Source organism: Piliocolobus tephrosceles, chromosome 17, assembly GCF_002776525.5.
Source record: "Piliocolobus tephrosceles isolate RC106 chromosome 17, ASM277652v3, whole genome shotgun sequence".
In the NCBI taxonomy this organism is placed as follows: Eukaryota; Metazoa; Chordata; class Mammalia; order Primates; family Cercopithecidae; genus Piliocolobus; species Piliocolobus tephrosceles.
This window is the reverse complement of record NC_045450.1, coordinates 59004830-59018468: the sequence shown is the minus strand read 5'-3', so window position 1 is coordinate 59018468 and position 13639 is coordinate 59004830. Positions and strand designations below refer to the sequence as shown.

The following is a 13639-nucleotide window of genomic DNA, read 5'->3' as shown; positions in this document are numbered from 1 at the left end:
TGGCTGGGGGGTTGGGACGAGCTTCCTAAGAAAGGAAAGAACTCCCCTGGGGTCTTGCCCAGTTCCTGCTCACCGGAAGGACCATAGCCGAGGTCCCAGCCTCCTCCCAGGGCCCAGGACTGGGGAGTGGAAGCCATCAGTGGGCTCGGAGGACACTGTCCCAGCCAGGACACAGCCGTTGGTCACTAATCCGCAGCCCTGGAATGTCCGTGGGCCAATCAGCGGGGTCTCTGGGGGCTCCCCAAGGGCGCTAATAATCCTACAATGATTAGCAGGGGCCGCGGGGTCAGTGCACACCACGCTGCCTGCTGTCGGGGGCGGGCTGGCCAGGCTGAGGCCAGAGCAGGCAGGCATCCCCCGGAGTCGTCTCTTTTCATGCCAGCGCCAACAGGAGGCTGTTTGGACACACTGATTACTCACTCACCAGCCTCCCTCTTTTGTCCAGCAGCCCAGCCTGACTCCTGGAGATTGTGAATAGCTCCATCCAGCCTGAGAAACGAGCCGGGTGGCTGAGCCAGGCTGTGCTCAGAGCGCCTGACAGGCCCAACAGACCCATGCTGCATTCGGAGACCTCCCCTGGCCGGGGGTACCTCCTGGCTGTGCTCCTGGCCCTCCTTGGCACCACCTGGGCAGAGGTATGGCCACCCCAGCTACAGGAGCAGGCTCCGATGGCCGGAGGTAAGGGACACCTGGTGAGGAGGTAGGTGGAGGCACCATTACGAGCTCTGTGGAGTGGGCGCTAGGTGACTTCTGGAAGTCTGAGCCCCAGGCCAGTCCTGCAGGTGGTTTAATGAGGAAGTCCTGGGACAGCCTGGGGCGGTGAGGGGTGGATGCTGGACTGGGGAGGAAGGAGGAGGAAGGGGGGCCAAGGCTGGGGTCAAGGAGGAATGCCCGAGGGAGTCTGTGGCTGGGGCCTGGAGAAACTCAGTGGCCCAGAGGAGCCCCAGACAGGGGCCTACTGGGAGTCAGGGCTGGGCCCCCTACACCCAGCCCCCACCCCTGTTCCCTCCCGCCACCCCTACCCCAGCACTCAGCCCACGCCTGCTGTACCTGGTCTCTCTCTCAGCCTGGCTGCATCGCTGTGCCCCCCGTCCCCTGCACCCGCCACACTCCTCTCCCATCTTGTTTTCTCAGGGCGGGGGCGCGTGCTTATTTTGCTGTGTTGGATACAGGTGCCCCCATCCTCGGGCTGCCTAAGAACGGAAAGAACTCCCTTCTCTCCCCACCCCAGCCCTCACCAGGAAGGAGAGTTTCTTGCTCCTTTCCCTGCACAACCGCCTGCGCAGCTGGGTCCAGCCCCCTGCGGCTGACATGCGGAGGCTGGTGAGTACCAGACCCAGCTGGGCTCTGCCAGGGGGGTGGCTGGAGGCACAGACCCCAGAGGGCAGCTCGGGAGGCCATGCCTGTCCAGGCACTCTTCCACTTGACCAGGGTGGGCAGGCACAGCCAGGCACCTTGGCCCTGAGGGACCAAGGCCCTGGTTGCTGGGGGTCTCTGCAACTTCTTAACCCCCCCACCCTCAGTTCAGGAGGTCGGGCCCCTTGGCTCCCACTTGCCTGAGGGGCAGGACCTTGGGCCTTCCCTGGCATCTTGTTGCCACGGAGACCAGGAGCCGCTGGAGGAGCTGGATCCCCTCCTCCAGGGAAGGAGCCCTGCAGGATGGGCGGGCCAGGGAGGGAGACGGTCCCGCTGGGCTGGGGTGCGGCTTCTGTGCAAGGACCCAGCGCCTCCTCCTGAGCTTATCTGAGCCGCTAGGACGGGCCTTGCCCATGTTCTCCGCTCACTCAGTCGTCCACATTTTCAGCAGGGGCCGGGGATCGGGGTATAGTGTTCTCCACCAGCCCGGCTGGGGCTGCTGGGTTGGGGCTGTCATCTGGGGGCTCAGAAACGCTGCCCCCCATTGTCTGGGACCCCAGCAGCCCCAGCCCATGTTAGCAGGCCAGGGAGCCAGGGCAGGGTGGTGGGGGCGGGAGAGTTCCCCATGGCTGCTTCCCATGAACTCCTCCGAGGCAGCCGGCCACGGTGGCGTCCTTGAGCACTCTAGGGTCAGTTTCCCAGGAGGTGGGGGTGGGGTGGCTAAATGGGGGAGGTCGCTTCTCTCCCTTTCCCTGCCCTGAGCGGCTCTGCCCCTCCTCAGGCTCAGACCCAGTGCCGCCAGGGCTGCTCCCAGCTGTGACCTCCGTGGTGGGTACTCCTGCCTGGGACCCCAGGAGGGCCTGCGGCGGTCGATGACTGGCAGTTGGCACCCTTTCCAGGGCCCTTTTGTTAAAGTCCTAGAAAAGTTCATTTTCATAAAGGTGCAAATGGAGCTCCATGTCTCAGCCTCCCTCATGGCCCGGCCCCGAGCACCCTCCGGGCCTCTAGGGCTCTGGGGCACCCCTTCTTTGGACACAGCGGAGACTGAAGGTCTTGTGGAGGTGTGGGGTTGCTGAGGGACCCTGGGGAGCCCCCGACTCCTGGCCCCAGCCTTCATCAGAGGTAAAACCCCGATGGACATTAGTGCAGGGTGAAGTTGGCTTGGGGTGCAGTCCTGAGGGCCCCCCACCCTGCACCCACTCAGTGCTTGTGAGTTCTATCCTACAGGCACCTCCCTGTTCCAATTACAGATGAGCTCAGAGAGTCTCGGGAGATCAAGGGGTTGCAGCAGGTCACCCAGGGGTGGCGATTGCCAGGCCCCTTGTTTAAGAAGAGGGAGGGGGCTGGGCGCGGTGGCTCAGGCCTGTAATCCCAGCACTTTGTGGGGGGCTGACGCAAGCAGATTACCTAAGGTTAGCAGTTTGAGACCAGCATGGCCAACGTGGTGAAACCCCGTCTCTACTAAAAATACAAAAATTAGCTAGATGTGGTGTCACATGGCTCTAATCCCAGTTACTTGGGAGGCTGAGGCAGGAGAATCGCTTGAACCTGGGAGGTGGAGGTAGCAGTAAGCCAAGATTGCTCCACTGCACTCCAGACTGGGCAACAGGTTGAGACTCTGTCTTAAAAAAAAAGAAGAGGGAGGGGGCGGGGTCAGCCGTGCATAGTAGGGAGCCGAAGAGGTGGGTACCGGGGGCAGGAGAATAGGGCAGAGAGGCGTGGCTGTAGGGCGTTTTGCATCACAGGAGGGCAGCTTGGCCGGGTGGGAGTAGGGGAGCATTTCTGACAATGGCCAGGGCCCAAACACAGAACCAGTCTGTAAGGCGTGAGCACTGCTCACATGACCAGATGGGAGAAAGCAGGAGCCCATCCCACCGCCTGGGCAGGGCTGAAGGACGCCCACAACAGGATTCAGAGATGGAGGCTCAGTCCTGAGAGGCCGGACTCCTCCTGGACGAGCATCAGACAACACCAGTGCTTCCTCCAGCAGGACTCCTCATCCAGTGCTCTCTTTGCCTCCTGACCTGGCACCCAGTGGATGCTCAGAGATGGTAGGGGAGGCCTGGCCCAGCATTCAAAGGCCTCCCACAGATGTCTCTGTTTGTGCTCCCCGCAGGACTGGAGTGACAGCCTGGCCCAACTGGCTCAAGCCGGGGCAGCCCTCTGTGGAACCCCAATCCCGAGCCTGGTGTCTGCCCCGTGGCGCACCTTGCAAGTGGGCTGGAATGTGCAGCTTCTGCCCGCGGGCTCAGCGTCCTTTGTCGAAGTGGTCAGCCTGTGGTTTGCAGAGGGGCAGCGGTACAGCCACACGGCAGGGGAGTGTGCCCGCAATGCCACCTGCACCCACTACACGCAGGTGAGTGTGTTGCAGTGCGGCCAGCATGCCAGCTCCCAGATACAGGCTTCTGCTGGGCCATCTCAGAAGAGGCTAGTTTGTCCTAAATGTTGGGATTCCTTTTCCTCCAATTTGTTTAGTTTTACTTTTTTTTTTTATTTTTTTGAGACAGAGTCTTGCTCTGTCGCCCAGGCTACAGTGCAGTGGCGCAATCTTGGCTCACTGCAACCTCCGCCTCCTAGGTTCAAGTGATTCTTGTGCTTCAGCCTCCTGAGTAGCTGGGACTACAGGCATGTGCCACCAGGCCTGGCTAATGGTTTTGTACTTTTAGTAGAGATGGGGTTTCACCATGTTGGCCAGGTTGGTCTTGAACTCCTGGCCTCAAGTGATCCTCCCGCCTCAGCCTCCCAAAGTGCTGGGATTACAGGCGTGAGCCACTGTGCCCGGCCATATTTTTGCTTTTTTGGAGACACAGTCTCACTCTGTCACCCCAGGCTGGAGTGCAGTGGCATGATCTCAGCTCACTGCAACCTCTGTCTCCTAGATTCAAGCGATTCTTGTGCCTCAGCCTCCCGAGTAGCTGGGATTACAGGTACGCGCCACCATACCCAGCTCATTTTTTTTGTATTTTTAGTAGAGATGGGGTTTCACCCTGTTGGCCAGGCTGGTCTCGAACTCCTGACTTCAAATGAGCTGCCCGCCTCTGCCTCCCAAAGTGCTGGAATTATAGGTATGAGCCACTACGCCTGGCCTAAGCCACTTTTTTTCAATCTGAAATACGAATAATTTCAAACATAAACTTATTTATTTATTTATTTATTTATTTATTTATTTATTTATTTATTTGAGACGAAGTCTTGTTCTGTTACCTAGGATGGAGTGGAATGGTGTGATCGCAGCTCACTGGAACCTACACCTCCCAGATTCAAGTGATTCTTCTGCCTCAGCCTCCCAAGTAGCTGGGACTACAGGCATGAGCCACCACACCTGGCTAATTTTTGTATTTTTAGTAGAGATGGGGTTTCACCATGTTGGCCAGGCTGGGTCTCAAACCCCTGACCTCAAGTGATCCACCTGCCTGGGCCTCCCAAAGTGCTGGCATTACACATGTGAACCACCGTGCCTGGCCTCAAACATAAATTTAAAGTGGCCCCACTCTTACCCACTACCTAGGTTTAGAAGATGCTACTAAACTAAAGCCCCGCTCCTCCCCTTTCCCTGCTGTCCCTCCCTGGAGGGAATCTTCTTGAAGTTCAGGAGCATCACTGCCAAGCAAGTTTCCATTTTTTCTCTTCATTCAACAGATATTTGTTGAGGGTCTTCTATACACACCAGGCACTGTTCAGGTGCTAAGGTATGGCACTGAAAAACACAAGCGAAATCCCAGGAAATATTGAATACCTCTACTACTTATGCAAGTGTGTTGTGCAAATTAAGTATTACACAAGGCTGGGCGTGGTGGCTCACGCCTATAATCCCAGCACTTTGGGAGGCCAAGGTGGGAGGATTGCCTGAGCCCAGGAGTTTGAGACCAGCCTGGGCCACGTGGCAAAAACCTGCCTCTACAAAAAATACAAAAATTACCCGGGTGTGATGGTGTGTGCCTGTAGTTCCAGTTACTTGGGAGGCTGAGGTAGGAGAACTGCTTGAGCCTGGGAGGTGAAGATTGCACTGAGCTGAGATTGCACCATTGCACTCCAGCCTGGCCAGCAGGAGTAAAACCCTGTCTCAGAAAAAAAAGAACATGTGCCTACAACTAGATGTTGCCAAAGTGATTACACCAACTGGGCAGACCAGCAAACCAGTTCCCACTTCCCAAAGATCTTGTGGCTCTTTAATTTTTTTTTTTTTTTTTTTTTTTTTTTTTTTTTTTTGAGACTGAGTCTTGCTCTGTCGCCCAGACTGCAGTGCAGTGACACGATCTCGGCTCACTGCAAGCTCCACCTCCCGTGTTCACACCATTCTCCTGCCTCAGCCTCCCAAGTAACTGGGACTACAGGCACCCACCACCACACCTGGCTAATTTTTAGTATTTTTTAGTAGAGACGTGGTTTCACCATGTTGGGATTACAGGTGTGAGCCACTGTGCCCAGCCCTGGCTCCTTAAGTTTTGTCAGACTCAAAGGTGTGAAAAACCTAACCCTGTTTTCTTGTTGTTGGTTTTTGTTTGTTTTGTTTTTGTTGGGTTTTTTTGAGTCAGAGTCTCGCTCTGTCACCCAGGCTGGAGTGCAGTGGGGCGATCTCGGCTCACTACAACCTCCTCCTCCCGGGTTCAAGAGATTCTCCCGTGTCAACCTCCTGAGTAGCTGGGATTACAGGCGCCCACCACACCCGGCTAATTTTTGTATTTTTAGTAGAGACAGGGTTTTGCCATGTTGGCCAGGCTGGTCTCAAACTCCTGACCTCAGGTAATCCACCCACCTTGGCCTCCCAAACTGTTGGGATTATAGGCATGAGCCACCGTGCCTGGCCTCTATTATTGTTTCTAATTTTCTTGATATGAATGTTTAAATCATTAATTTAAAATCTTTTTTTGTTTCTACTATATACATTTAAAGCTATAAATTTCCCTTTAAACGATTTCAGCTACATCCAGTAAGTTTTGATATTTAATGTTTTCATTGTTATTTAGGGATGTTTTTTCTATTTCCAATCATGATGTTGTCTTTGTTTGTTTTGAGACAGAGTCTGGCTCTGTCGCCCAGGCTGGAGTGCAGTGGTGCAATCTCAGCTCTCTGCAGCCTCAACTTCCTGGGCTCAGGTGATCTTCCCACCTCAGGTCCGAAGTAGATGGGACTACAGGTGTATGCCACCATGCCTGGCTAATTTCTTGAATTTGTATTAGAGAAGGGGTTTTGCCATGTTGACCAGGCTGATCTTGAACTTCTGAACTCGCATGATCCACCCAACTCAGTCTCCCAAAGTGCTGGGACTACAGATGTGAACCATCACACCTAGCTGTGATGTTGTTTTAGATTTTGAAGTGTATCTTTAAGTTTCTGAACTATGTTATCTTCTTAATTTACTTGTAAATTATTCACTTTAAATTTCATTGCACTGAATTCATAGAATGTGGCCTGTAGGATGTGTTGATTCTTTGGTATTTGTTGAAACTTGCGTAGTGGTCTAATGTGTGGTCTTGCTTTGTGGTTTGCAGAAGTTCCATGCATTCTGAAAAACAATACATGTTCTTTAAGTGTTGGATACATGTATATGATCACATGTTCACATCTGCCTGCTATAAGCCAGTCTTGTACATGTAATTTTTAGTCTCCACTAGAGAGTTTGTTTCACTTTTCTTACATATTGGCGATTTGTGCTATTTCCAAGTTGTCGCTCATTCTAAAGGTCAGCCATTTGGGTTGGGCTCAGCAGGGAGGTTTTTTTTTTTGAGACGGAGTCTCGCTCTGTCACCCGGGCTGGAGTGCAGTGGCCGGATCTCAGCTCACTGCAAGCTCCGCCTCCTGGGTTTACACCATTCTCCTGCCTCAGCCTCCCGAGTAGCTGGGACTACAGGCGCCCGCCACCTCACCCAGCTTGTTTTTTGTATTTTTTAGTAGAGACGGGGTTTCACCGTGTTAGCCAGGATGGAGGTCTCGATCTCCTGACCTTGTGATCCGCCCATCTCAGCCTCCCAAAGTGCTGGGATTACAGGCTTGAGCCACCGCGCCCGGCCAACAGGGAGGTTTTCTGGTCTTGGTTGGGCCCACTCATACGCCTGTAATCAACTAGGGGGCTGGCTGGGAGCTGGCTGTGCAAAAAGGCCTCTAGTGGTTCATCTGTGTTCCATGAGGCCTTCCAACCTCCACCAGGCTTTACTGAGCTTGTTCATGTGGTGGCTGAGCATGGTTCTATGAGAATGAGTAGAAATGGCAAGGTCTCTTAAGGCCAAGTTCAAAATCGGCTCAATATTACTTCTACTGCATTCTGGTGGCCAACACCAGTTATAGGGCCAGCCAGATTCAAGGAGCAAGGAAAGAGACACTTCTGCTTGCTGCAGAAAGCTGCAGAGTCACATTTAAAAGAGTGGGCTAGTGCAAGAAGTGAAGGGTTGTGGTCATAATGCAGTCACAAGGCCCTTGATGTCCCAGTCTTTTTTTGGCTAGTCCCCTCCCTCCATCAACGATCTCCCCTCCCTCAGGTATCTGCTAGCCCTCCCCTCTCCATTCCCCTCTCGACTAAGAAAGCCTTCCTAGGCTGGGCACGGTGGCTCACACCTATAATCCCAGCATTTTGGGAGGCTGAGGCAGGCGGATCACTTGAGGTTGGGAGTTCGAGACCAGTCCAACATAGAGAAACCCCATCTCTACTAAAAATACAAAAAAAATTAGCCAGGCGTGGTGGCGGTCGCCTGTAATCCCAGCTACTCGGGAGATTGAGACAAGAGAATCGCATGAACCCAGGAGGTGGAGGTTGTGGTGAGCAGAGATCGTGCCATTGCCCTGCAGCCTGGGCAACAAGAGTGAAACTCCATCTCAAAAATAAAAGAATAAAAAATAAATAAAAAAAGCCTTCCTGGACTATTCCCACCCATGCTTCTACCCCTGCCCAGGGCAGCTGCTGCTCCTGAGCCCCCGAGGAGGTGAGGGAGCCCTCTGTCCGCCTGGATGATAGTGAAGCTGTGTTCCCCTCGCCAAGAGTTCACAGTTGGGTTTCTGATCCCCTGTGTCTCCTGTAGCTCGTGTGGGCCACCTCAAGCCAGCTGGGCTGTGGGCGGCACCTGTGCTCTGCAGGCCAGGCAGTGACAGAAGCCTTTGTCTGTGCCTACTCCCCCGGGTAAGCCCTGCTACACCCTCTGCTGGGATGTCTGGGAGGCAGGGAGGGGCGCTTTCACTGAGGGTGAGATGCCCCCCCATCCACCTGAAAGTAAAGTCCCCGACGCCCTCCTCTGCACCCTTGGTGGGAGAGGGGAGGAGAGGAAAGGCAGAGGGTGCTGAAGATTGTGGCCATGCAGAAGGTACTGCTCTGTGGATGCCCCTTCCTGGGTACCGGTCTTGGCATCACTGAGTTTGTCCAGGATTCGTTGGGAGGTCATCTCTTCTCTCCCAGGAAACCTCTCTATCTAACCCAGCTCCCTGACTCTCGGGCCAGGCCGGCAGGCAGCAGGGGCCCACTACTGCCTTGCCCAGGGCCAGGCCCTCCCACACCCTGTGGTGCCTGCTCGTCCTCACAGAGGCAACTGGGAGGTCAACGGGAAGACAATCGTCCCCTATAAGAAGGGCGCCTGGTGTTCGCTCTGCACAGCCAGCGTCTCGGGCTGCTTCAGAGCCTGGGACCACGCGGGGGGGCTCTGTGGTGAGTGCATGAGGGCTCGGTCTGGTGACCCTGGGGTAGGGGTGGCAGCATCCTACTGGGCTGTCCCGGAAGCCCTGACCCTCAGCACCCAGGGAGGCTCCTGCCCGGCCTGCTGGGAGGAGACCCTTTTCTCGGTGTCCCCTCCTCCTCTGACCAGAGGTCCCCAGGAACCCTTGTCGCATGAGCTGCCAGAACCACGGACGTCTCAACATCAGCACCTGCCACTGCCACTGTCCCCCTGGCTACACGGGCAGGTACTGCCAAGGTGAGGGCACTAGAGCCTGGGTGTGCCCAGCTCTGCTCTCGCAGAAGGTCCTGGGGCTGCTATACTTCCTGCGTCTCAAGGGTGTTAGGGGTGCTGACCGTGTACTCCCTGAGTCTGCCCACTGCATAGCACTAGCTGTTTGCCAGACCCTGAGCTGTGCAGGAGATTCACAGTGAAATCAGGTTCAGCCCCTTAAGCTTTGGGAGGAGGACAGAATTAGGATCCAGAAGTGGATTCCTGCCCCACTGCCCCTCAACCCTAACCCACTCTGTGACCATGGGCAGGTCACCTCCAAACTCCAATATGCCTCAGTCTACAATGGGAACCAAACCAAAGACACCAGGCATGCCAGCAATCAGCCTTTGTGGGTTCTGTCTCGGGGAGGGGTATTTTTGCTGTGGTTGGCATTCCCTGGATGTTCGAGGCCTTTGAGGGGCAGCATGGGGTCCAGAAGGCTGGGGGCTGAGCCTCTGCCCCACTGCCCTGCCCTGGCAGTGCGGTGCAGCCTGCAGTGTGTGCACGGCCGGTTTCGGGAGGAGGAGTGCTCGTGCGTCTGTGACGTCGGCTACGGAGGAGCCCAGTGTGCCAGTGAGTCCTGCCCCAGGGCCCCCAAAGAGCCAGCCCCTCCCAAGACCCCCTTCAATGGGGCATTACCTCCCAGGAGCCCACTGTGTACCTCTCTTTCCAACTAATTCAGTGACAACATGTTGAGAGCTTGAAACCGGCCACAGCGTGGATATTTACACCAAAGAAATTGGCAAATGCTACAAACTATGGATTTTTTTTTTCTTTTGAGAGAGAGCAAGCTCAGTGTTCCACACTTACCAGCACACTCCTGACCCTCACCACCCACTCTTTTGGAGCAGGTGGCCGGAGGAAGGGTACCCTGAGCTTAGCTCCCTGGCAGGGCAGGAAAGGGCAGCGATTCTGAAGTCCACACACAAACCCAGGCTCCCCTACCCCAGCCAAGGTGCGTTTTCCCTTCCACACCTGTGACCTGAGGATCGACGGGGACTGCTTCGTGGTGTCTTCAGAGGCAGACACCTATTACAGAGCCAGGATGAAATGCCAGGTGACGGTCACCCCTACCTTCCCAGGGACTCCCCCGGGCCTCAAGTGAGGGTCTTAACGGAGGAACCCTGGCGTGAGAGATGGTTTCTGCAATGTCTCTGACCTCACCCTGTTCATCAGCATAATTAGGGGTCATGGAGGCCGAGGCTTATAGAAGCCAGGAGGTCACTTACTGACCTGAGGGGCCAAGGTCAAGGCCAACCTCCATCTAAGGGAGTTCCAGCCACTGGTTGCCTTGCAGGAGGGAATGCAAGATCAGAGTGGCCAGAGCTCGGGGCTGCTCAATAAAACCAGCAGCTCAGACTTCCACTGGCAGCTCTCGAAACCACAGTTAATTTCTGGGGTTGGCAATCAACTCAGATATATTGAAGACACTGTGCAGGTGACACAGAACATCCTCAGGGGCCAGACCTTGCCCGGGCCTGCGGGCTCCCCGTGCACAGGGAGAGGAGAAGCAGACGTGAACAGAAGGGACTTCTGCTCTTGGAAGGGAGGCTGTGCGGGCTGGGGGTGATGACAGCCTGCCCAGCACACACACGTGACATCCTCGGCCATGGGCAGGGGTGGCAGGAAGGGGCAGCCTTCCTCGGAGCCCTGCCTATGTGACCTGGGGTGGGGTTACAGAGGAAAGGTGGGGTGCTGGCCCAGATCGAGAGCCAGAAAGTGCAGGACATCCTCGCCTTCTACCTGGGCCGCCTGGAGACCACCAACGAGGTGACTGACAGTGACTTCGAGACCAGGAACTTCTGGATCGGTGAGTGCTCGGCTGATAGGGGGTGTGGCGCCCCACTCTGCTGCAGAAACCCTGGGCTGTGGCAGCTGCCAGCAGATGGTGAGGGTGTGGTAAGGGCCTGGAGCCCAGAGCGGGGCCGGCTGCTCACCCCCTTTCCCGGGGAGGGCCCAGGTAGGGAGCACATGGGGGCTGCCAGCACTGGCAGGAGGGGCCAGAAAAGCAACTGGCAGCAGACTTCAGGGTCTGAGTGGGCCGGGGGACCTCTGGCCGTGGGCCAACCTCGACTATCCCGGCCCAGGGCTCACCTATAAGACTGCCAAGGACTCCTTCCGCTGGGCCACAGGGGAGCACCAGGCCTTCACCAGTTTTGCCTTTGGGCAGCCTGACAACCAGGGGTGAGTGTGGGCTGCCTCCCTCCCCTGGGCTTCCTTCTCACTTGGGCCTGCCTGGCAGAGCCCCCAGGCTACACTGAAGAGCCCCCCGCCCCATCCTGCTGCCTGACCGGGTCCTTTGAGGGTCTGAGCCTTCCCTGGTGCCTGCCCAGGTGCCAGAGAGCTGTGGGCACAGCTGGTGTGGGCCAGTGCTGTGGTGAGGGAGATGCAAGCCGGAAGGCATGTCACGTGGGAGAGAGGGGCCCAGGAAGCCTCCATCCATCTGTCCATCCCCAGTGTCCCCTGGCTGTGACTCCATCCCTCCAACTCTCATCCACTCACCCCTCCCTCCGCGTGCCCTCTGAGTGCATCAGTTACACTGATGCCAGCATTCCTTAGCTGTCACCCCCCCGCAGTCATTCACAATACAACCCCGCACTTGCGGAGCCACCAGCCATCCTGTACCAAGAACCCGCTGGTCATGTGGCCCCACCCTGCTCTTCAAAGCCCAGGAATGCCCAGGGCCGGGGTGGAGGTGGTCCTGCTGCCAGGCCACCAAGGGCTCCAGTGATTTTAGCCAGCCCTCCTTGCTGGGAGCCGGCCTGTGCCCCTGGCCTATTGCCTGGAGGTAGTCGGCCTTGTTGGGTTCCCAGGTATACCTCTCAAGTGGGGCTGTCTGTTCCAGTCCACACCGTCCCCACAGGCTGGTGTGGCTGCGTGCTGCCATGGGGTACGCAGAGCTGCTACCCCAGGAAGGGGCTTCCCTGAGAAGTGGTCTGGGAAGCAGGGATGGGGGCTCGGGGGATGGGCCTGGTTCCCAGCAGCCCTATCTGCAAGTGGGGGCCCTGGAGCCCCTGAGATGCAGGGTCCTGATGGCTGGAGAGTTTAGGCGTCTCCCAGACCCCTGACTCCACTCTTCCCTCCTGAGCACCACACCCTGGCCTGCAGGTTTGGCAACTGCGTGGAGCTGCAGGCATCAGCTGCCTTCAACTGGAACGACCAGCGCTGCAAAATCCGAAACCGTTACATCTGCCAGTTTGGTGAGGGCCTTCCTGAGGCTCCCCTTCTCTGATCCCTGTCCCTGGGGGTGCTGCTGACCCGGTCCAGCCTGCAAGGGTATCTAGGTGGCAGGTTCAGAGCGGGTCTGGGCACACGGGGCCATGGAGGATGCCCTGCTCAGGGCCTGGTACCTGTGGGCTCCTGAGCCCAGAGGGGCAGCGACAGGCCCAGCGTCACACAGCAAGGCCACACAGGCAGGACTAGAGCTGCAGCTCTGCAGGGAATTTCTCCAAGGACCCTCTCCTCCTGGCATGAAAGCTACTGCCTGGGAACCTGTTGGGTTCCTCGGTGTTCCTGGGAGCCCTGTGAACTATGGTGGAGGCAGAGGTGAAACCTGGCATGGCACCAGCTCCCAGCAGCCCCTGCTAGAAAGGTTGGGAGCATCACAGGAACCACGGCCATGGGCACTTCTAGACTGAGCGCAGCAGGGCCCCCATTTTGGGACTGCCTGGGTTGCCATCGAGCCCTGCTCTCTTCTGCTTCCTTCCAGCCCAGGAGCACATCTCCCGGTGGGGTCCAGGGTCCTGAGGCCTGGCCACACGGCTCCCTCGCCTTCCCTGGGTGCACTGGCTCTGCTTACCTGTCTGCCCACCCGTCTGGAACAAGGGCCAGGTTAAGACCACATGCCTCATGTCCAAAGAGGTCTTAGACCTTGCATTCTGCCGGAAGTTGGGCAGAGAGAGGCATGGAGGCCAGTGAGGGCCAGGGAGTGAGTATTAGATGCTGAAGGAGAAGACACCGCCAGTGGTCCAAAGAGGCTGCTCTCTTCTACCTGGCCCAGGCCCTGTGGGGCAGCGGATCTTCCCTGTGGCATGAACCCCACTCGGTATTAAACTAAGTTGTGAATCAGCTGAACCTGTGCATGTTCATTTCAAAGGGAAATTCAAATGATCCAGGACCACCCTGGAGAGACCAGAGGGGGCCTGAGGCTTCACTACAGAGGCCTCCACTGACCTATTCCCTTTCCTGGTCACCTTCATGGTCCAGGACACTCTCTGGAAGTTCTGGGGCTCCCCAAGAAGAGGAAGACCAGACTCTGCCTCAGCGAGGGGCAGTTCTCATGGCTGGGCCCAGGCAGGCAGGGTATTAATGGAAGCTGCTCTGGATGTTTGGGAGACACGCGTGTGTCTTGCCCCCACTGGCGGAGTGTCATC

General features: G+C 56.7%; 1 protein-coding gene across 2 annotated transcripts in view; it reads left to right on the top strand.

Annotated features, from left to right (window-relative positions):
- The window catches only part of LOC111536145 (C-type lectin domain family 18 member A), a 28329-nt gene extending 14989 nt beyond the window's left edge, over positions 1 to 13340 (top strand). The window contains exons 3-14 of one of the 2 annotated variants that reach the window (XM_023202434.1): positions 446 to 678; positions 1232 to 1323; positions 3473 to 3712; positions 8370 to 8467; positions 8865 to 8986; positions 9144 to 9251; positions 9747 to 9839; positions 10217 to 10323; positions 10947 to 11076; positions 11354 to 11450; positions 12375 to 12466; positions 12976 to 13340. In XM_023202434.1, the coding sequence (XP_023058202.1) occupies positions 555 to 678; positions 1232 to 1323; positions 3473 to 3712; positions 8370 to 8467; positions 8865 to 8986; positions 9144 to 9251; positions 9747 to 9839; positions 10217 to 10323; positions 10947 to 11076; positions 11354 to 11450; positions 12375 to 12466; positions 12976 to 13013 (1341 nt within the window). In that variant the 5' untranslated portion in view covers positions 446 to 554 and the 3' untranslated portion in view covers positions 13014 to 13340. Of the gene's footprint in view, positions 1 to 326; positions 679 to 1231; positions 1324 to 3472; positions 3713 to 8369; positions 8468 to 8864; positions 8987 to 9143; positions 9252 to 9746; positions 9840 to 10216; positions 10324 to 10946; positions 11077 to 11353; positions 11451 to 12374; positions 12467 to 12975 lie in introns of those variants that run through there. The other variant, XM_023202435.1, reaches the window with a different exon arrangement.
- The last annotated feature ends 299 nt before the right edge of the window (positions 13341 to 13639 follow it).